The 24,784-nt window shown below is 34.0% G+C and overlaps 1 protein-coding gene across 5 annotated transcripts in view; it reads left to right on the forward strand.

The window, feature by feature from the left end:
- SYT14 (synaptotagmin 14) overlaps positions 1 to 24,784 on the forward strand; it is a 248,320-nt gene that overhangs the window by 162,936 nt on the left and 60,600 nt on the right. For 4 of the 5 annotated variants that reach the window (XM_074222587.1, XM_074222588.1, XM_074222589.1 and 1 more), the window contains one exon: positions 1,656 to 2,105. In XM_074222587.1, the coding sequence (XP_074078688.1) occupies positions 1,656 to 2,105 (450 nt within the window). Of the gene's footprint in view, positions 1 to 1,655; positions 2,122 to 24,784 lie in introns of those variants that run through there. The other variant, XM_074222586.1, reaches the window with a different exon arrangement.

Consider the following 24,784-nt stretch of genomic DNA (forward strand, 5'->3'; position numbering starts at 1 on the left):
AATTGTGGTATATTATTGTGATGGAATACTTTTGTATTACAAGAAATAATAAATAGGATACTCTCATAAAAACTTGGAAAGACACGAATTGATGTAAAGTAAAATGAGTGGAACCACAAAAACTTTGTACACAGTAATCAGCAATATTTTATGATAGTTTTCTGTGAATGACTTAGCTATTCTTAGCAAAGGCTATTATTCTTCTTCAAAGGAAAAAAATGATTGAATCTGAATGTAGACTGAAACATTTTTTTATTTCATCATTTTTCTTAGGGGTTTTTTGGTCTGTATTTTCTTTCACAACATGATATATATGTGTATGTGTGTATGTGTGTATATATATATATATATATATATATATATATATATATATATATATATATACACATACACACACTGTGTCAAATTGCCTTCTCAATAAAGGAGATAGGAGGGACAAAATTAGATCTCAAACTTTTAAAAAAGCCTAATGTAATTTGAAGAAAAGCAAAATATTAAATAAGAGTATAAAATAGAATTTTGAGTCCTTATTCAGATGCACCTGGGTCAGAAGTTATGGAGCTCTGGCAGTCAACAGTCACAGGACCCTTACAAAAGGACATAATGGTATATCTTATTTTGATATCCTTTCCTAAGAAGTCTCATCCACTTCTGTCAAGCCTGACAGGATGCTCTTCTGTAGATGTTGATAGAGGAAAATCATGAAAGGTAGGCAGTTCTGTCTGACATTCCTGGGTTGCCCACAGTGGTTGGAATGGCTGGTAATTGATAGTCTTCAAGAGAAGAATGGATATAATAACAGGAAGATTTTCTGTTTACTTACAAAACTTGTTTCAGGGGGCAGCTAGGTGGCGCAGTGGATAGAGCACCAGCCGTGGTGTCAGGAGTATCTATCTGAGTTCAAATCTGACCTCAGTCACTTAATAATAACTGTGTGTCCTTGAACAAACCACTTAACCCCATTGCCTTGCAAAAAAAAAACCCAAAAGCTTGTTTCATTTTTTTATTGCAACTTTATAAAACTGAATTTTTTCTTAAGAATTTTATGAATTCCAAAAATATCTATCAGTAAAGAATTTATGAAGTCATTTATTTTTAACAATTGCTTATGAAAATGGGGTGTAAATATAATCTGCATTGTAGAGTGTTTGGAGGAAGATTTTCTGAGATCATAATGTTTATATTTTCCAATTAAATCTCCTTTAGTTTTCAAGCCTTAGGAATTTTTTTCATCATTAGTAATGATATTTCAGAGTAGTCCTGGAAAATAGTTCCACAAATTTCACAAGATTTGCAATTCAACTCAATAATAGGCTAATAAACATGTTCGTAATTTTGAAAGTAAACATTGGAAGTTTTCTAAATTTTATAAATTTCTGTTTACAAAGATTATTCCCCTCTTCCTTTTTGAAAATCAAAGTTGTGAAATAGGAAATTCTGTGATTTTTTAAAAAGATTAATATTTTGGGGGTAGTTTCACTCCTTAGATGAACTACCTTAACCTCATAGATATATCCTTTTGTCCTTTTTTTGTTCTGAACAAATGAATTAAAGTCATGTTAACAACACAGAACTTAAAGAAAGGTCAGGTATATGCTTCTCTAATAGATTAATAGTAGGACTTAAGAACTGACATTTAAATTTCTTTTTCTTAGGATGTGTCAGCTCAAGGATCGTCTTCACAACTTCCTAAACCTTTTGATCCTGAGCCAGAAGCTAAATATGGCACCCTGGATGTGACTTTTGACTATGATTCACAAGAACAGAAGCTCCTAGTAACAGTGACAGCTGTCACAGACATCCCAACATATAACAGGACCGGCAGCAACTGCTGGCAAGTGCATCTTGTTCTTCTGCCCATAAAGAAACAGAGAGCCAAAACAAGTGTCCAGCGGGGGCCGTGCCCTGTCTTCACAGAAACATTCAAGTTTAACCATGTCGAATCTGAAATGATTGGAAATTATGCAGTTCGGTTTAGACTATATGGTGTACGTCGCATGAAAAAAGAAAAGATTGTGGGGGAGAAAATTTTTTATTTAACAAAATTGAATCTTCAAGGAAAGATGTCATTACCTGTCATTCTGGAACCTTCATACAGTCTTTCTGTAAGTATCTAACAAAATAGCCTCTGAAGAGGGTATGTGTCTGCATGTGCAGACACATACATATACATATACATGTGTATATGTATCTACAATATATATGAATACTGCCTTAAATGTATAATATACACATATAAAACAAAGTATATATTTTATGTCATAGGTAGACTAATATAATAAATAAAGACTGGACTTGGTGGTTCAGATGGTCTGAGTTAAAATTCTGCCTTATCAACTGTGTGACCATGAGTAAACTAACCTCTATAAACCTTAGGAAATTTCTAAGATAGTTTATAGATAGCTTAAAATTTGCATTAGCTGAAGGGATTTCTATCCTGAAAAAAAATCACATGTCCTTGACTAATTAACATATGAAATATGAATGCATATGCAGCCCATCTTTTTTTTTAACCTGTTTTCCACATGGTGGTGATCATATTGTAAAATATTCTCTTTTATTTTATAATTTCAAAGTTCCAGGTCATTAGGAACAACTATTTTTCAATTCTAATTGGTCTTTCCCTAGTTTGCTTTATTGTTATTATTTTGGATCTTTTATTTTTTGCATTTTCAAATTTTATAAACTAGAAAGATATTTGAACCTGATTCATATTAATTAAAGAATATTATAATGTCTAATCAATTTGTGGTGATGGTGTTTTTTAAAACGAAGAGGCATATTTTTTTAAAGTTTTGCAAATTAATGTGTAAACTACAGCTGACATAGTTCTCAGTAATTTTATTTTAAAATTTTGGCATTTCCTGGCAAAACCCTAGAATTGGCAAACCATGTTAGCATATGTCTTCATCTCTATCAGAGATGGGGACTTTGTTTTTTTTCACATTGACAGATTATTGAATTATTCAAAGGGATATTTTAAAAGAGGTATAAATCAATTCTCCATGTCTGTGACAGAAAAAGGAGAAAGTTTGGGCTTAAGTTAAAGCAGCTGAAAGTTTTAACTGGTCATAAAAAGATCTTTTTCAGAAATACCCAGTAAATACTTGTTAACTAACCTACATGGACAAAGATAGAGCATTTTCATGCCTCTCACCAGTTTTAAAAATTGCATCCTCTGGGCAATAAGTTCTGTCAAGATTTGAACCTTCATGATACCATTTGACACTTACTTTACTTCACAAAATAATGTTTGTCCTACGTTCTGGAAGAAGACCACAACATCAGAGCGGTGATGCCATGACAATTACATGAATTGGATTGGAGTGAGGGGGCTGCTGGGCTAAGTCACCAGCCTCACTTTCTCCTCCACAGTCATCTGGGTCCAGTGGCCAGATAGGAATCAGGATGACTAGAGATGGTCCTAGATGCAAGGCAATCAGGGCTAAGTGACTTTGTCCAATGTCACACAGCAAGTAAGTAGTAAGTCTGTCTGAAGGCAGATTTGAACTCCCATTTTCCTTACTCCAAGGTCAGTGCTCTGTCCACTACTCTACCTGACTGCCCTACAAAATGATATATTCATTCATGGAGAGTAGACTTATATCGTGTTAATATGTCTTTATAAAAAAAAAAAAGTAATATCAAAAAGGGTTCTTCAGGATTTTGGAGGTGGCCCTGGCCAGTGTTGTTCATCCTTCTGCAGACTGCACTGTAACTTCTCTATAGAATTCTCTTTCCCTTTTGGAAGTCATTGTGGGTGATTTCATACCGTCTTCCCCATTCAAATGTCTAATATGAGGGGATCATGAGACCCAGTGGTGAAGGAAACACAGAGATAAGTTTGACAGTATGGTGGTAAAGGCAGCTTAAGATGGCAGAAATTGCCCTGGAATTGGGAATCCTGAGAGCCAGGTTATGGCCCCAGTTTTTATTAGATGAGTAATTTTAATAATTGTGTCACTTCTGAGTCTTGGTTCTCTCAGCCTCTCTCAGGTTCCATCTGGCTCCAGTAGTTTACAAACAGGCATCTTCCCCTCAAGATTTCATTCCAGAAGAGGTGACAGATAAACCATCATGTAGAACGGAGTGTAAGCCTTTATTAGGCTCCTCCTTGTGTAAGAAGCTGTGCAGTTCTGGGAAGACAAGAACCAGAGAGAAAGTCGTCTGTTCTCAAGGGAGCCAAGGGGAAAGACGGCAACTAAAGGGATCTGGAGAGGGGCTGGAGGGCAGAGAAAGACATTGAAGATGTCTTTGTCCTGGGCCAACTCCTCAACCTGCAGCCCCTTGGAGAAGTCAGCCTGTCAGATGGTGTGGCAGAGGCCTCTGGTGGAGAAATAGCCAGGCACTAGAGGAAGTTTTCATGGTAAAATCATGTCAGTGGTATGGAAGAGAAATCCTGAGGGAGATGAACTGGCAGTGCAGCTGCAAGGGGATGAAGGAGGGATAAATCTAATAGAAATCAAATGTAATTAGAATTTTGAAGAGGATTCTATTTCCATCCTGGAGGATCAGGGAAGATTTCAAGACATAAGTGGCACCTGAACTAGTGAGTCATCTGAGGGTGAGTTGAATTTCAACAAGTAGAAATGAAGAGGCATTGTCCTCCAGGACAATGGCAAAAAATCCTGAGATGTGTTCCTGGAACAGTTAAGTGCTTCAGGCTGATTACAGAATAAAGTGCTAGAAAAGATGGTGGATGAGAGAAAATAGAGGTGCACAAGTGCAGTTGGAAGACAGTTTATAAAGAGGACCTTGAATTCCCAAGCACATTATAAACACCTAATACATTCTTGTCGACTCTTTGACTGGCCAAGGAATTTGGACAGGAAATAGTGAGCTATTGAAGATTTTTTTAAAATAGTGTAGTGCTGTGGTCATATCTGTAAATTGTGAAAAAGAAATGGGGAGTAGGATGAATATAGAAGTGAAGAAACTAGTAAGAATGCTTTTCTAGACAGTAAAGAGGCCTGAAGCAGGATAGTGGCAAGTAGAAAGAAGCAAGGTAAAAATATGAATATTGCAGATATTGCATATGTAGGACTTGAAGGAAGAGCCAAAGGTAACAGTTAAGATTTCATACATGCATTAAAACAAGAGGAAAAAGTTTTCAGTTAAAGAGAATAACCTTGGTTTGAGTGTAAATACCAGAGCTACTAAAAGAGATTGTGGTCAAATTCAATATAAAAATAAGAGTCAGGGTAAACAACTTGATTAAGAGAAGAAAAGAGGGAAAAAATTCTGAAATATATGTGATCCCAGATTTCATAATTGCCAAAGAATTTGGAGCACAAATAGTTGAGGACCATCTCTCCGGTTTTTATTTTCCTTCTGCAGACTGCACTGCTGACTTCTCTATAGAGAAGGGGCTTTTAGCCCTGTTGCTTATGCCTGTTCTTCCTCTGTTGAATTTAATATATTTCTTCATCAGACTCTATATATGTGTATGTATTACTCTGCTTTGTCCATTTTGGATGAAAATGAGGTTCAGCTGATGCTCACTCTTCTTCATGTTTGTATACTCTCTTCAAGCACATCAATTACAAATTGCATCCAACATTTTGCCTCCCTTCTAAACTAATAAAATCCTCATTTTACCCTCCCTTTCTTTCTTCTCTTAAGAACCTTAAAGCAGAACCAATTCATGCTACTCCCAGTGACTGTTTTTCTTCTTTAACTCTTTCCATATCATTTGAAGGTATTAAAGTTCTACAAGAGTTCTTGTTTTTTCTTTCTTTATCAGAGTGTTAGCACTATATCATCATACAACACCTGCCTTTGCTCACTTTTCTGTGTTTCTCTGCATTCTTCAATGTTTTTGTATTTCATAATTCCTCAGCAATTACCATTTTATCAGAAATGCTTAAAAAGTCTTTGTTCCATTAAAAGTCCATTTTTTCTACACCCCTATTCCCCCCCCCCATTATACTGAACTTATCAAGTGAAGTTATCCTTGTATGTAAGCCTATATCTATTGCCTTTTGGAATATCATTTCAAGATCTCCTTTTATTTATGCTAGAAGTGTCCAAATCTTGTGCAATGCTGCCTATGGTTTTTTGGTACTTGAACTAGTTTCTAGAAGCTTGAGGGGATTTTTTTCTTTACATAAGAGTTCCAGGATTTGGGGAGCAGCTAGGTAGCACAGTGGATAGAGCACTAGCCCTGGAGTCAGGGGGACCTGAGTTCAAATGTAATCTTAGACACTTAATAATTGCCTAACTATGTGACCTTGGGCAAGTCACTTAACTCCATTGTCTTAAACAAAATTTCTTTTTTTTAAAAAATCCAATTTGATGAGTTCTAGATTTTTCCTGTAATGTTCTTGGGACTTAACTTGTTGAATTTTCTTTCAGGGGGTGATTGTGTTTCTTTCCTTCTTTGCCCTCTGGTTTTAATAGAGCTGGACAATTTTTATTTATGATTTCTTCAAATATAGTTTCTAAACTTTTATTTGGAGGGACCGTTCTATATATGGAATCTAATGATTCTTAAATTCTCTTTCCTTGATTTGTTTTCCAATTCGTTTTGTTCTACTATTGTTTTGTCATACTGTTGTTGATTTCTGTTTTGTCTATTCTATTTACAGAAAGTCTATTTCTTCTGAGATGTTTACCATTTTCTCTTTTAAGTTCTTTATTCTCCTTTCAATTATCCTTCCAGAGATTTTCGGTTTTTTTGTCTTTTTCATTTTTACTTAGGGAAATCCAATTTTTTTTTTCCTTTGAGTCTATAGCTTGCAATTGTTATAGAGCTATTTTTTACTTCTTTTATGAGATCTTTAGATGTCCAGTAAATTTTGTACCATTTTGTGTTTTCTTTTGGTTACTCATCCAGATTGGTTCCTGAATCAATACTTTTTTCTATAATTGTGTGTATTTGTTGGGGGAGAAGGATGAGGTCAGCACTACTTGGTTTCACTCTAGGTCCTTTGGAGTCCTGTACTAATCTTCATCTTTGGGGGTTAAAAGTACTAATCTCAAAGGCCCTCCATTATACCTCTGCAATGGAGGAAAAAGTGCTAGGATCCACAAGTTTGAAGAAAAACCTGGAGTTTTAAGTGAATTTCAAGCTCATTGAATCAATATTGTGGCATAACAGTTTAAACAAGCAAAAAAAAAAACCGTTAAGAGAACTTATGGGATCATTCAGCTACATTCTGCCCTTGTCATATATCTAAAGTAGAGTAATTCAGGGTGCTGCATTAGGTAGAAAGAATACTTATAATAAAAAAGGAAAGTCCTGGAATTCATCTCATGTTAGGATTAGTAAAATGAATAGGGGATATTTAATCTGGAGAAGTGGAGAACCCTAGGATTCAAGTATTTGCAGAGAGTAATTTTAAATATGATTTGATTTGTTCTGGCTGACTTTATATGGAAAAAATCAGAGCAATGGGAGAGAAGCTGCCTAGAAATAAGTTTAGAATTAAGAACAAACTTCTTAACAAGTAGAACTATTTAGGGGCGGCTAGGTGGTGGAGTCAGGAGTATCTGGGTTCAAATCAGATCTCAGACACTTAATAATTACCTAGCTGTGTGGCCTTGGGCAAGCCACTTAACCCCATTGCCTAGCAAAAACCTAAAAAAAAAATTGTCATTAGGAGAACCAAGGTGGTGCACTGGATAGAACAGGAGAATCTGAATTCAAATCCAGCCTCATGCACTTAATAATTACCTGTATGACCTTGGGCAAGTCACTTAACCCCATTAACCCACACACAAAAAAGTGCCATTAAAGAGATTAACCAACCACCAGGAATGGAATTTTTAATGAATTGTATTGCTATCTTTTGTTTTTACAACTCCTACATTTCTCAGTGTATCTTATATCATTTCTCTCAGAGTCACAGAATCATCCCTTAATATATAAGAAAGAGAAAGAAAGGCTACCATGTCAAAAGTTTCACATTACCTTTAGTTTTTCACACTCATAGTTTTCCTCTGCTTTAAAGGAAGGAAAGTTACTTCATGTATCTCTTCTTTAGGGTCAGACCTTCATCATTAACATTTTTTAGCATTCTGTTTCAAGTGCTATGTTATTCTTCACATTTAAATTATTGTAGCCTGAGTGTACATTATTTTTCTGATTCTGTTTACTTTAGGTAACATCGATTCATCAAAATCTTCTACTTCTCTATTTATTGTATTGTTTCCTAAAGCAAAGTAATGTTCCATTACATTCATCTACTACAACATGTTTATCCATTCCCCATTCATCTTTGTTTCTAGTTCTTTACCACTGTAAAAATGCTATTATGAATGTCTTCTAATTCAAAATGCAAAACAGTACTGTGTCACATAATAAGCATTCAAGACTTTTTTTGTCATTGAGTTACATATTATACATGGCAGGAGAACTTCTAGGTGAAAGGGAATGGACTTCTTAAGTCATTTTCTTAACCTAATTCTAATTTACTTTACAAAATAGTTGAAATTTACAGTTCTACCATAATTCAATGTTCCTGTTTTTCTACTTAGATAAGGTGTTTTTTAAAACTGTGTGTGTGATTTGGTTTAGAGTTAAAATAATCATGTGACTTAGAATTTGCCTAAGAATTATGCAAATTTTCTAGTTAGAGGGCATGTACTCTAACTAGAACATCCTTGTCTACCCAGATCTACAAGCTATGCTGTTCCTATAATCCACGTTTACTTTTGAAAACTTAGCTCTTTCAGACTTCAAGAACTGTCTCTTTCATTCAAATCTTTGAAAAATTGGAAAAAACTTCACCTTTACCTTACCTTTACCCTTCATGATTTTATAGACCTCTATCATATCCTTTCATATTTTTAGACTTAAAATCTTAAACTGATCAGAAGATGCCAGTGCCCTCTCAATCTTCTTGAGTATTTTAATTGACTTTCTTTGGACATTCTCCAGCTTCCTTATAAATGTAATTCTTAAGCCATATGCCACAGCCACTAACTAAAAATGGGAAAATTTTCTTTCACTGTTGTTTTGTATATATGACACTGAATAAATACCATTTTACTGATTTTTTCACTCAGTACATTTAAATTTTGAGTTTTGAGACCCCTTAGATAATCTAAGATTAAAAATTTATGAAGATGATAGGATCTCATTTAAACTTAGGCTAACCTAGTAAATTATCTAATTTCTGTAAAAAGCATATTTTCATATAAAATCCACTAAAGTCCTCCTCCAGAGCCTCATCAAAACATGAACATTGAAGGATTACTGACTGCATATAGATCTATGATGTATATGCTTAGATTAGACAGTGATCTTCAGAGATTAAAAAAAGACTGAAAAATGATCAGGAGAATTGAAAGGATTCTAAATGGAAAATGCAGCGGGCTGAACAAGTCAAGACTTTTGGCAATTGGAAAGGTTTTGATTATGAATCCAGCAACAGATTATATCTGTTATCTGAGAATTAAAATAGCTTAATTCAGCAGTCTGACCATCAGGTGATGATTTGTTTTTCTTTTGGCCACAGTAACTCTTTAAGCCTATTATTTAAACCAACTAATGAGACATGAAGTAATTGCAATTTTGTTTCAATTAAGAGTATACCCACACAGATGATATCACAATTTCCTATTATATAGCAAAGTATTTTCATAAGTTAATTTATAGATTATTCACCTTAAAATTTTGTCTGTTTTAAATAAGCCTCTCTTGATTGCTATGATTTACAAAAATTTAATTTACATTTTTTGTAATACATTTTTGCATATTATTTTTGCCTGTAACTCTAACGTATCTACCTCCAGCTTTTTCATCTTTCTAGTCCTCCTTCTTATAAATTCCAACAAGATTAATTTACCAAAAATACCATTTTTATCATCCTTTCAATGACTTACCAATATCTTTAGAATAAAATTTATTCCTCTTTCCATACCTTTGCCCATGTTGAAATGTTCTCAACCTTCTTTTCCACTTATCCAAATCTTATCCATCATTCAAATTCCAGTTCAAACCCTGCCTTTATCAAGAAATATGAACTTTGTTGTTTTTCTGTATGTCATTTGTTGCAGCATTTCTTGTCAAAACCATGAATCATAAAATCCATAGGCCACTTCAGGTATCTTGCACTTCAAAAATATATTGTGTGATCTTCTTTTATTCATGTAATCAAATTCTGAAGAAAAAAAATTGATTTGGAGAGACACATACTGCAAATGAATTGGTCATATTAGTGATTTGATTTTCAGGATACTGATTTATTTAGAGTTTAAAAATGCAAGCATTCTGGACAAGCACCACAAAATACATAATTGACTGGTCATTTGAAAAGAACTCTCAAAGGAACTTTTAAATACAAACTTAATTGTGGAAGCTTAGATCTCGTGGAGGCTTGGAGGATCTTAAAGATAAGGAGGCTGCAATTTTCCCCTTCTTGCTTTGTATTCCTTTACTAGATTGTGAACTCCTCCAGGACAGGCAGGGATGTCTTTCTTTGTATTGCCAGAGCTTACCATAATGCCTGGCACATGGCGGGAACTTAGCAAATGTTCACTGCCTGACTGATTGACAGTGACTCAAAAGTAGCATGATTTTGTAGGTTAGTGTATTGAAAATATGATTCTTTTTTCAGTTATATTCATTTTTACTTGAGGCCTATAATTGAAATATGTGTTCCTCTTCAGATTCATAATATGTGCTTATAATACATGTATGTGCTTATTTCATGTTACTTATTGTTAGTTTCTTATGACTACTTCTGTTAATGTCTATATTTTTCAAATTGTGACATTCAGAATGAAGTAGTTTAAAATAATAGTTCATCATGAACTTTCCTCATACCTAAAGATTGCCATATGAAGAAAAATGCCATGTATGGGTAATTCAACTCCCTAGATAATCAGTAACATTAGACATGCCTATTTTCAAGATAAAATTAAGCCATTACAAACCTGTTATGGATCATTATTCAAAGAAAAAAAGTAAATAAGCATATATTCCAGACAAAAAGGATTAATAATTATCTGAAGAACTGCTTTCAGACAATCTTGCAGGGGAAAAAGGAGGAACCTTTTGTCTTTATCTGACTTAAAGTTTTTAATCCATTAGGGACTGAAAGGAAAGTTTAAATATCAGATCTTAAGATGATTATATCATACAGAAAATTTGTTTGGCAAAAGCTAAAATACCGGAGGCAAAATTGAGATTTCAGGTAACCTAGACATACATAAACTAAATCATAGTAAGTCTTTAGTCAAGTAATTCACTGCAAAGGAGGAAAAGGAGAGAAAAAATTTCATATTGTTATATTCCATTATCTTTTATATAATTTACTTTTACAAGATACTGATTTTAACACTCAGTTTTCCCTGAGGAAAGAAATTAAGAATTAAGTGGAAAGAGAAGACTAGTTGATAATTTGGGGGTACAGCTAAGGATTGTGACAAGGGTAAATTTGGATCTGAGTAGCAGACCCTATAATTGGGACAACTTAAGAAACATTGAAACAAAAAGGATTCAAATAATGCTCTCCTTTATAGAAATACAATGAAAGTAACTACAGATATATACTACCTGGGAAGAGAGAAAGGCAGAGAGAGCATGTATACGTTTGTATGAGGCTTCTTATCCTACCACTGAATGTGAATATAAAGAAATGAATGAATAGCAATATCCTTAAACTGTGTATCCAGAAGGCATCTGAGTGAAATAGGATGAGGAAAAAGGAATTTACGGCAAATGGCCTCAGTTTTTTCAATAACATGAGATGAGGTTCGCAGCTGAGAAGATAGATAGAGAGGAGCTGTGGGAACTTTTGAAGAGGGAATAAAGGTTTGGTAGAACTGCTATGGAGAATAATATAGTAAGTTAATAAGGAAGCTGTGAAAGGAATTTGACCGCATCTCTAGTGAACCCAATCAGAATATTTGAATCATTTTTCTCCACCTTCATTCAACAGTGTGTGTGTTTAAGAGGGAAAACAGTACCTGGTGGAGGTAATTTAAGACTACGACTTCACAGGGTGCAATCTACAGTATTATAATGGAGCAAGGGGCTCAAGAAGAGAGGACAGAGCAGAGTTCATCTGAAGGGATCAAGATAGGGAGAGGAGGAAAAGTGACTAGTATAGGGGAAGAGAACTGAGGGCATATAGGTCAGAGGGTAGATAAGAGTAGAGTTTGATATAGAAAAGTAGAGATTTGTGATCAGATAAGGGAATTTCAGAGTTCTTGAACATGGAAGTGTGGCATATTTGTAGGTAGTAGCACAGTCACATGTATGACCATCATTGTGATTGGTTTGAGTCAGTAAGAGAGAGTAGATCATGGGCAGTGACTTGGTTGAGGAACTGGGAAATTAAGAGTATCTGAGGGAGTATAACTTGTATATGTTCAGTTCTCCTTTTATGAAGGCAGAATTGGGGAAGAGATAAAGATTGAGCCCAAATACTTAATTCTTTGTGTGTGAAAGGAAAGAGATTGTCCTAGAAGTGTGTTGACATCAACTACCAGTATTTTGATTGGGTGAAAGATGTGAATTATATGGACTCCAAAAGAGGAACATTACTCAGTGATGGAAATAGAAGAACCTGGAAATAGCAAAAGATAGCTAGGAGTATTCCAACTCTTCAACTCTACCACCTCACCCAGTGCAGCTAAGAGGGACATCTCTACAAATTGACAAAAGATGAAAGAAGTGAAAGAGGAAAGGAAAGCAAGTTTGTTGCCTGTGGAACAGACATTCCAGAAAACTCAGTGAAATGAGTTAGTAGACTTTGGTTGAGATTTCAGGGTAGGACTCTGAGAATGAGGAATTGAGAAGTCAGTAATTAAATTTGGATGATGTCCTTCAGGATTTCAAAATCATCAAATGTGTGGGACAGGAACAAGTGTGAGTGTGTGAATCATGATGTGAAAGAATCCTCCTCTCTTCCCAGAAGAGAGCCAGTGGTGTGTTCTGTATGAGGAGGAAGATTGGTCCTGCCCTTGGAGGTCTTTTTCTCTTCCCTGAGAGGACATACATAAAGAAGGAAAGCATCGGGTCAAATGTAATGTCCCACCTTTCCCTCAGAGGCTAGAGCTCAGGAGGATCTTGCAGGAGATGTAGGAGGAGAGATCCTGCTGAGACAGATGGATGTTGTGCCCAGAATTGTGTTATCTTTCCTCTTCCCTTTCTGTGTGCAAATATAGATAGACAGACACAGATATAGATCAGATAGGTAACACAATTCCCTGTACCCCACATCCAGTTCCTTGTTTTTGGCCTCCCACCCCAAAATCTCCCCAAAGACATATATGTAACCCAGGACTCTGAACTGCAGGGGGCTAAATCATTTGGATGTCTGGACTAAATTCCCCACCAATTATATCAAGGGAGCCACTGAGCAGCTTAAGAAGGGGCAAACTGTCCCAAGTCAGAAATGAAATAGGTTAGAGCTCCCATGCAGAGCAAACCCCTGAGGGGTCCCTGCCCTTCCAGCCTGTATGAGAGAGGAAGTACCAGTCTCAAAACAACAACAACCAAGTACAAATTTCCTGAAAACTGGAATATAATGATCAGAAATCAATAGAATAATAAGATAGCAAGAAATACTAGAACTTAAAAAAAAAACAGAAAAAATGTAAGCTCTGATATTTAAAAAAAAACAACTACCTGGAAAACATTTGAAGGAGAGATTATCAAACTCCAAGAAAACCATCTTTCCCCCCAAAAAAATCTAGGCATTATTTATCAAGAAATCATAAATGAAAAGTGCCTAGCTCTATTAAAACTAGAGGGCAAAATAAAAATAGAAAAATCTACTGATCACTTGAAACACTAAAAGGAAAATTCCCAGAAATGTCATATGCAAACTCCATAGCTGTCACATTAAAGTCCTCCCAGAAGCCCAAAAGAAATAGTTCATGTTCTAAAAGGGCTCACAATCAGGATCACACAAAATCTGATACTCTCCACCCCCCCAAAAAATGATAGATCTTTACATATACTATTAAAAAGAGAAAAGTATACAACCAAAAAAAATATCAGCCTACAATGTTGGGTATAAATGTACTGAGAGGAAAATTGGTCTTCCCAAAGAATAGAGAATTTTGAAATATTTCTGTTCAAAGAGTAAACATAAAACAACAGAGAAAGCTAGAAAGGGAAGTTTGAACAAATGTATGTGTGATGATGAAGTGTGCTAAGTGAAAGTAGAGATGATGCAGTACTAATGTTCTAATTTTTGAAAGAAATGTGTAGTCTATTATATACTTGAAAAGAATTGAGTCATATGAAATGCAGTTTCATGTTTTCATATGGAATTCTTTTTTCCTACTATGTATATTGAAATACCTTTTTGTTGGTATTTAAGTTCAGAATTAAAAAATTTTCAGTAAAATTTAGAATAATATTCATATATTCATTTTATTCAAAGAATACAAATGTAAACCCTAGTATAATTTTAGAAAAAAAAACTTTAAATTGAAAAAAAAGTCTTATAAAGCATATTCCCTTCTTGACATATCTAACTTTGTTATAAAATCTGTCAACATTTAGGAGACAAAAATTATTATTCTTTATCAACATTTTGTTTTATGTTTATTTTTATTTTATGACATTTTTCTTTTATTCAAAGTAAGAAACAATTTGGGCCAAAATATAATTCTGGTTCTGAATGTGTCATGCAACCAGATCAAAATTGTTTCTGTCTTTTAAAAAGTGTGTTTCTCTAGCTACTTCATATTGTGGGCTTCCCTAGAATTTTGGCTTTGAATAATAATGATAAAGTAACTATACAATTTTAGATTTTGAGCATTCATAGAGATATCTTCATGCAAAAAGTAATTTTTCACTCAAAAGTGTAATTGATGTAATTAATGCATCCTGAGATGGAATGATTTTTTTAAATGAAAGAATCTTCCCCCTAGAATTTCTTAATTAAATGCCTAAACTACTTTATTATTATTTTTTTCCTTTAAAAGTTTGAGGTATTGTTATAGATACATAATGATTGTTGACTTTACCTCTTAGAGCTAGAATTATTTTTATAGTCTGCATCTTAGCTATTAGCATGGTTTTCTTTTTCCAGTCTGACAGTTTTGGACACATAATTATTACAATGAGGCTAAATTAAACTTTTCTCTAGTGTAAACTGATTTGATAAGCCTTAATATACAAAGTTTTCTTTTTTGTTTTAGATTTTCTCTGATATAGTTTACTTGTAGGGAATAATTTCTTTTCACATTCCAAAACTTTATAGCTTTATAGAAACACATTAGACTAGCTCACTTTGCACATTTGGGGAGAGGATGTAGTTTTAACTTATGGAAAACAGTCTGAACTATGAACACATTTTGAACTAGCTAGAATCTCTAAATAACAGCACAGATCTTCTTGTCCAGTATTACTATTATTATGTTATTTTAAAGACTGTTTTGGCCCCCAAAAAAGGATACTATCCCACTGTACTGTGCTTAACCTATAAAAATAATTTCCATATACATATTTTAAAGCTATATGATAGGATACAAAGATTGGGGTAATCTAGGATTTTAGTACATAAGTTACTATGGACTTAAAACTGAATTTGTAAGTTAAATTACTTAAAGCTATTAATAATTTATTAGTTTTTCAAGAGACCTCTCTTTAAAGACAAGTGCTTTTAGGAGGGAATAAAAATTAAGTTGTATTATCAAGTACTTAATGGGGAGAAGGTATGAGTACGTACACATGCATATATAATGTGCATAAAGTATCAATGCATTGTTTCTTTTCAAATTTTTATTAAAGAAATTTGATAAAGAATTTTTCCTATACCTATTGCTCCATTCTATTATCTTCTCAGATAAGGAATTATATAAAATACTTTCCTCTTTCTCCCTTTAATTTTTTTAGTTTTTTACCTTTCATTTTCTATGTCTTTTCCTCAGAAAGATTTCCTTCCCTTATTCTCATCATCATCATTTATCATACCTTTCTGTCTATTCTAGACTTTTATTACTTGATTCTTCACTCTTATTCTTTATTCTCCTTATTTTTCATGGAATTAAATCTTTGAAGGTACCTCTTTGGGGTTCCCTCTTCTCAACTCTGTTATTTCCTTGCACATCTTGCCCCCTATTATCCCCTCTTTTTGTTGTTGTTGTTGTGCCTCACTTTTAGAAAGATACCAATTACTTCAGGTGAGAGGATCCTGCCCTACCTATTCTTAAGAATCTTTGAAGCTATGACTTTGATTATGCATTTCAATATTGACCTTTGTCTTCTCCTTGATCTTTTTTTTCCTATTTGCCTCAAAAATCTGTTCCCTGGTTCTATGTTCTTCCATTCTTCAGGAAGTCAGGTGTCTAAAGGAATCTTGATTCCCCTTCCCTCATGGTGGAATGAGTAGTCTCTCTAAGTACCAAATTCCTGAAGATAACCTTTGTAAAGCCTCCATTTCCCTTTCTAGACTATCTCTAGTCTCTCATAGAAGCATTCATTAATGGTTGTATTTTCCCACCATTCTCTTAATGCTGAAAAACTATAGGAGTATTTTCTTTTCATTGTTAGCCTTTGACATGATTAGGGTGCATCATATCATTCTCTCCACCTTTTTCCTCCTCTCCTCTTTTTTTATTCACCCCTCGTATATGGTAAGTTAGTCCTACAACAAACATGCATTCATCCATGGATGGCAATATTTTAAGTCTTTGTTTCTGCTTCTACTTGCCTTCTACTTTCATTTGTGTGTTCTATATGTATATATTTAGAAAAAAATTAAATTATTTGTTATTTTGTTGTTGTTTTGTCATCCTTCATTACTTTTTGTTTGCTGAGCTCGTTTTCTCTCTTGTGGGAGGTATTTAAGGACAAATAATGTCATCAGGTCTGGTTTTCTTTGTAGGAAAGTCTCAAAAGCTTTTAATGGAAAGTTCATATTTTTTTCACTTATGATTAGGTTCATCTGTATCTTGAGATCAGTGCTCTTTGTAATGCATAATTCAGTTTTCTCCTTCAGTTTTTGATGGGTACAGAATAGTTTATATTTTTCAGAATTCCTTTCTTTTATATTTGAAAATCTCCTGATGGCTTACAGATTTTGTTGTCTGTTATTAGAATTGTTCAATTTGGCTAATTTGTTTTAGAATTTTCAGCCTAGCATTTTTGTTTTGTTTTGCTTTGATTTTTGGAGGTGATCTGTGAATCCTTTCAGCTGGCATTTTATTTTCTATATTCAAATATTCTGGATAGTTTTCTTGTATTATTTCTTGTACTGTCATGGTCACTTTTTTTTGGTTTTTGTTTTTTGCTGTGTAATGTTCTGTATGATTTATAATCCTTAGTTTATATTTACATATATAGCCTTCAAAATCATCTTGTTTTGCTTGCATGGAGATCATATTTTTTAAAATACTATTGCTTTTGGTTGTCTTCTTCCAGATTATGCTTCATTCACTTCCATATATTTATATTCACAATCAGTTATTCTGTCTTTTGTTTGTTTATTCCAACTTGCTACTATGCATTTGAACTTTTTTTCTATTTTGTCGATTATTTCTGCTATAGAGGCCAAAAATTCTACTCTCAATTCTTATTTCTCTTTTTAAGTCATTCAGAAATACTGTACAGTCATTTCATTCTGTCTTCAAAGTAGAATCCTTTGCCTCATTAAAAGTTGAACCATTCATTTTACCTTTGTCTTAGAACACTTAATCATAGATGTCTCAACTCTTTTACTTAACCTAGAAGCTATTAATGTCTTCTCCGTCTTAACTTGTTGTTGTTATTCAGTTATTTCAATCATGTCTGACTCTTTATGATGCTATTTTGGGTTTTCTTGGCAGAGTTTTTGGAATGATTTACCATTTCCTTCTCCAGCTTATTTTACAGATGAGGAACTAAGGAAAATAGAATTAAGTGACTTGCCCAGAGTCACACAGCCAGTAAGTGTCTGAAACAAAATTTGAACTCAAGTTTTCCTGACTCCAGGCCTGGCTCTCTACCCTTTGTACCACTTAAACACTTTATCTATTTAAACTCAAGGTTGTTTTTTTTTTTAATTTTCTTCCTCCTGGATCTTTGGTATTTTCAGAATTTTTCCCCTATTTCCTCTGTTACCTACATTTTTGACTTCCTCTCCTTTGATGGCAATTTCACTAGTAGCTAGATTGCCAAGCTTCTCAACTTCCTCTCAGGCTGGACAATTTATGGTTAAACAACCTTGGTCTATGCCCTAAGGTTCCTTTGGGACAGAAAAAACTGTCTTTTGGGTATTAGGCTCTTTCTTTCAGGCTTGGTGGAGTACCACACAGTCCCCCAACTTCATGTCCTACCCCTGGTCCTTCTGTTCTTTAGTTCTGTTGCCCAGCAGCATAGAGTACTTTCACAACCTGGCCATTTTTTTTTAAATATAAGATTTTGTTAGGGAACTACTACCTTAGAAGCTTAAATAGAACAGAAAATAATTACTTAGGATCAACCCAAATGCTCAGATCACAATTTTCAAAACCTATATAAATCAAAGAGAACAAATCTAATACAAAGGCCAAAGTTGAGGCCATTTTTGACTCCCTGCATTTTTATTTTGAAATTAGGGATTTTCTTTTTATTGTTTCTGTTTGTAGCCAGTAGGAATTTCTGTGGGAAATATCCCTTCTAGCAGGGGTTAGCCCTGATTTCTTCCATACCAACCTGTTTCTACCTTGGCTTCCATACTATCTCCAAGCAAGACTTGACTTGAGATAAGAGCCTTCTCTTGAGACACTATTGGCTCCTCTCCCTTTCCTTATATTAGGTTAGGAGGTTGCCTCAAATACCAGCTCTGAATAAATGAATAACCACCTAGGTAGCACAATTTGGGATAGAGTTTATATTTGGAGTCAGGAAGTTTTTGTTTTTGTTGTATGGTTATTTAGTCATGTTTGACTTTGTGTTTTCTTGGCAAAGATACTGGGGTGATTTGCCATTTTCTTCTAAAATGGATTAAGGCACACCAAAGTTGTTACTTGCTAGAAAGTGCCTGAGGCTGAATTTGAACTTAGGTCTTCCTGACTCCAAGCCCAGTGGTCTATCCACTGAGCCATCTAGCTGTAGGCAGGAAAACTTGAGTTCTAGTTTATCTCTGTTATAGACAATGTTTTCTCTTTGTTGTAGATAAATACTATTTATCGTTTTAAGAAAAGTTCCATTTATTCCTATTCTTTCTAGTATTTTTAACAAGATTAGGTGTTGTATGTTGTAAAAAGCTTTTCTTCTGCCTGTATTGAAATATTATTTTTGTTATTGATATGGTCATATATTCTCATGGTTTTCCTAATACTGAATCAGCTCTGCATTCCTGATATAAATTCAGCCCATATGATGTATTATCTTTATGATGAATTGCTATAATCTTCTTGTTCGTATTTTTCAAATTTTTCATCAACATTCATTAGGGAAATGAAACTATAATTTTATACTTTGTTTTAACTGTCCCTGATTTAGGTGTCAAGATCTTATTTATGTCACAGAGGGGAATTTGGTAGAAATTCTACTTTGCCTATTTTTTAAGCAGTTAAATATTTGAATTATTTATTTTTGAATCTTAGAATTTACTTAGAAAATTGTGATCTGGGGGCAGCTAGGTGGTGCAGTGGATAGAGCACTGGACTTGGAGTCAGGAGTACCTGAGTTCAAATCCAGACTCAGACACTTAATAATTGCCTAGCTGTGTGGCTGCTGGTAAGCCACTTAATCCCATTGCCTTGCAAAAACTAAAAAAAAAAAAAAAAAAAAAAAAAATTGTGATCTGAGCATTTGGGTTGATCCTAAGTAATTCTTTTCTGTTCCTATTTAAGCTTCTAAGTAAATTCTAGATAATTCTAATTTTAGAATTAGAATTTATCTGATTCTGGTTTTGGGTTTTTTTTTTTAAGGAAGCTCATTTATGACTTGTTCGATTTATTTTTTTTAAGATAGAGCAGTTACTGTTTTTTTCCTCATCTATTAATCTTCTGTGAATTTACATTTATATTGGGGCAACTAAATGGTGCAGTAGATAGAACGTCCACCCTGGAGTCAGGAGGACCTGTGTTCAAATCCAGCCTCAGACATTTAATAATTAATCTAGCTGTGTGACCTCCATGGGCAAGTCACTTAAACCCATTGCCTTGCAAAAAAAACCCCAATATTAATCATTTATATTTAGATAGATGTTTCCATAAATTTTCTTCTTTTTCATTTAGTGTCCCCATTTTATTAACATATAGTTAGACAAAATAACTCCTAATAATCATTCTTATTTTATTTCCATTGGTTGTAAATTCATCCTTTTCAATTTTGATACTAAAAATTTGATTTTCTTCTTTTTCCTTGATCATTAGCTAATTAACTACTCATTTCATTGTTTTAAAAAAAATAACAACAGCTCCTAGCTTTACTTATTGGTTCAGTGGTGTTTTGTTTTGCTTTTATTTTCAATTTTTTGGGGCTCAGCTTTGATTTTCAGTATTTCTATTTTAGTATTTAATTGGGAATTTTAAATTTTGTTTTCTAAAGGGCTTTTTGTTATTGTTATATTCTCAATTTGTTGATGTCTTTCTTTTATTCTGTGCTTTGAAGACCTTTTTTGTTATTTATTATTCAGGGAATATGTGTTCATTATTTTTGCTTTTCTTCATTTGTATGTGAAGTTTTTAATGCCAAAATACAGGGTCAGTTTTTGTGAAGGTATGACTATGCACATCTTAAAAATAGGTATAATTCTTTCTATTACTGTTCAGTAATCTTTAGAGATCTATCATATCTGACATTTCTAAAATTCCATTCATCTACCAAGAGAGGGACAGCTAGGTGGTGCAGTACATAGAGCACCAGCCCTGGAGTCAGGAGTACCTGAGTTCAAATCCGGCCTCAGACAATAATTGCCTAGCTGTGTGGCCTTGGGCAAGCCACTTAAGCCCATCATGTTGCAAAAAAAAAAAGCCTAAAAAAATAAAAATAATAAAATTCTATTCATCTCCTTAACTTTTTTCTTTTTTTATAATTAGATTAATCTAGGTATGAAAGATGGCATATTGGGGTCTTCCATTGTCATAGTTTTACAATTTCCTCTTGTAACTCATTTAACTTTTGCTTTCACCTGCTGCCACACTGCTCTCACTTCTCCAGTCTCAGTGTTTATAGACCTCTTTGTCTATCTCCTTTAGTTGCTCTGTGCTATGAAAATTATTGACTATGATATTTTCTTGGCTTTATCAATTAGAATTAACTTTGGTTCACTTTTCCTGAGGAGGAGGCAGTAGAAGAGCTAAGATAAATTTTTTTTTAATTTTGATTTGCCAATGGGTTTAAGTGACTTGCCCAAGGTCACACAGCTAGGCAATTATTAAGTGCCTGAGGCCGGATTTGAACTCAGGTACTCCTGACTCCAGGACCTGTACTCTATCCATTGTGCCACCTAGCTGCCCCCAAGATAAAATTATTGCTTCTTGCTTAACTATCTTGATTCTGCCTTCTTGACTCCACTTCCTAATTATCACATTTTTAAAAGAACATTGAGGGCTAGCTAGGTGGTACAGTTGATGGAGTAGCCCTTGGAGTCAGAAGTACCTGAGTTCAAATTTGGCCTCAGACACTTAATAATAATTACCTAGCTGTGTGGCCTGGGTAAGCCACTTAACCCCATTGCCTTGCAAAAAACCTAAAAAAAAAATTGAAAAATAAAAAAACAAAAAGAACATTGACAAGCTATGATACATTAATAGGAAGGTGACCAAGATGATATAGGAACTGGAAATTGCATCAGTGAATCACTTAAAGAAACAAAGACTTTTAACCTAACAAATAAAATACTAAATTGAAGCTGGGGATAAGGAGAGAATGGATGACATGAAAGATGTCTTTAATCTGAAAGTATATAGGTTTTTATATATGCTATTGGTAAGAGCGATTAAACTTGGTTTATTTAGCCCTAAAGGGCAGAAGTAGTAGCATTGAATAAGAACTACTTCAAGCCTGAGAAAATGAAATATATAAGGTTCAAAACATGGAAAATCTTGTTAAAATTTTTTTAGCAAATTTGACTTCATATCTATCTCTGAAATATGACAGGATGACATTCATATGTAGAATAGGTCACTATAAAGAACTTAGTTGTTCAAAAAAGAAACAATATAGAATAAAAATTTCTTATTCTGCGCAAATCCAGGAATAGAGAGAAGGGCTTAATATGGAGTACATTTGGTTGAAGGTCATAGAGACAGAAACAGAAGTGATACTGTCTCCAGAGTATGCTACAGGAAAATCAGGGCTGAAGGGATAATTAAGAATTCAAATAGCAGATTGCCAACTTGCTATAGGAATATGGTATGGATTTTAAATTATCATTATTTCTACTGCTGAAGTATCTCTTACCTTCATCTGTCATTCTGGCTACTATTGTAGTTCAGACAGTTCTTATTTAGAGTATTTCAGTAGTTTGCTAATTGTTCTTCCCATCTTGATCCATATGCATTCCAATCTTTCTTCACACAGCTGCCAAAGAGATTTTCCTAGAGCACAAATGTAACCATTTCATTCCCTAATGAATTATTAAGTCTGGTGATTAATCAGCAGATAAATTAAAATGAATTCTTTTTACTTTTAGGAGTAAGTAATTATAAATTCCCCTTTTTTTGGTATTTAAAGCCCTCCATAACCTGACTCTATTCTACCTTTCTAGACTTATTATTATTCATTACTCTGCTTCACACATACTACAATCCAGGAAAATTGACATTCTTACTATTTATCATAAACACCATTCCATCTTGATGTTCATGTCTTTATACACAACCTCCTATGCCTGAAATTCACTACTTAGAATCTCTAGTTTTCTTTAACACTCAGCTCACATGAGACATTTATTTTACTTGAAGCTTTTGCCTCTCTCCACCTTCACCTCCTCAGCTGCTAGGTCCCTTTTAGTTTACATCTGTTTTTCAATACAAGCAAAACCCATTTCATTGTGCTTCACAGGTATTGTGGGGCACTGTTATTGTTTGGGTTTTTTTTTTTTTATAAAATTGAAGATTTGTGATTACCCTGCCAAGAATAAGTCTGTCAGCATAATTTTTCTGACACCATGTGCTTACATTGTGTCTGTGTGTGTGTCACCTTTTGGTAATTAATCACAATATTTCAAACCTTTTCATTATTATGATTATAATATCAGTTTTGGTAATCTGTAATCAGTGATCTTTGATGTTACTATAGTAATTGTTTTGGGGCCCAGGTAAGATGGTTAACAATCTAATCAATATGCTGTGTGTTCTGACTTCTCTTGCCAGTCATGCCCGAGTATCTCTCTCTCTCTCTCTCTCTCTCTCTCCCTCCAGACACGATAATACTGAAGTTAGACTATTTTATGACTCTATAATAGCTTCTAAGTATTAAGGTTAAAAGAAGATAATAATAAATAAATGCAGCAAATTTCATTGTTGCCTTATTTTAAGACACAGCAACCCTACCCTTCAGCAATCACCACCCTAATTGGTCAGCAAGTCATCAACTTCATGGCAAGACCCTCCACCATCAAAAAGAGTGTGATTTGTTGAAGGCTCAGATGATAGTTAGCATCTTTTAGCAGTAACATATTTTTAATTAGGAATGTACATTGGATTTTTTAGTATAATACAATGTACACTTTTAGGGGTTTTTTTTGTTGTTGTTGTTGGGGTTAAGTGGCTTACCCAAGGCCACACAGCTAGGGAATTATTAAGTGTCTGAGACCAGACTTGAACTCAGGTACTCCTGACTCCAGGGCCGGTGCTCTATCCACTGCACTACCTAGCCACCCCGAATGTATACTTTTAATAGATTAACATTAGGATAATGTAAACACAACTTTTATATGCTTTGGGAAACCAAAAACTTTCTGTGACTCATATTATTACAGTATTTGCTTGATTGAGGTGCCCTGGAACCAAACCCACCATACCTCAGAAATATGCTTGTAGATGTACACATGCAAACATACATACATACACACACACACACACATATATATATATATATATATATAGTGTACACACATGCATATATCTATCTATATATACACACGTTTTCTCCCTAAACCCAATGGATTGTAAATTTCTTAGTATATTTCACTTTTTAAGAACATAGATTTTAATAAAAGATTATAGCCTTTGTTTTTACATCCTGGATTTCCCCTCTTATCCTTTCTCTTCCTCCCTCTTAGAGAAGAATTCCTTCTAGCAAAGGAATTTTTAAAAAATAAAAAAAAGAAATTCAGTAAAACTAATATATATTTAATATATATTTTAAAAACCTAATGTTACCAATATTCTATAATCATCTTCTATGTACCACACTGTATCTCACCTCTGCAAATGAATTCTTATCTCTTTTTGGGGGCCAAGCTTGTTCTTTTATAGTTTTATGACATTCATATTTTACCATTTTTACCATTGGCTTTTCTATCCATTGATGTTGTTATAGTTATTGTCTATATTATTTCCCTGATTTTGCTTATTTCATTTAACTTGTTTCGTGGTCATCAGGAATATCATTTTTCTGACTGTTTACATCTTTGTGCCTAGAATAGTGCCTGGAACATAGTGGGAGCTTAATATAATCCCTGTGGATTAATTAACCATCTCTCAGAGCTCACTCTCTGCAAAACAAAAACAAAAAACAGAGCAACTTTTAATTTCTCAGCTTGCCTTAATAGCAATTTCATCCTTCAAGTTTTAGAAGAAATTACAAAGAATTTATATTCTGGGTTCTTCTGATTCTGATTGGCAAAAAGGAAAGAATGACTGGAGTGGAAATGAAGGGGAGCCTTGGAGAAAAGTGTTTGCCCCAACTTTGAATTTGTTACAATGAGAGAAGATCTAGGCAAAAATCTTACAT

The sequence above is a fragment of the Macrotis lagotis genome, chromosome 2 (assembly GCF_037893015.1).
Source record: "Macrotis lagotis isolate mMagLag1 chromosome 2, bilby.v1.9.chrom.fasta, whole genome shotgun sequence".
NCBI lineage: Eukaryota > Metazoa > Chordata > Mammalia > Peramelemorphia > Peramelidae > Macrotis > Macrotis lagotis.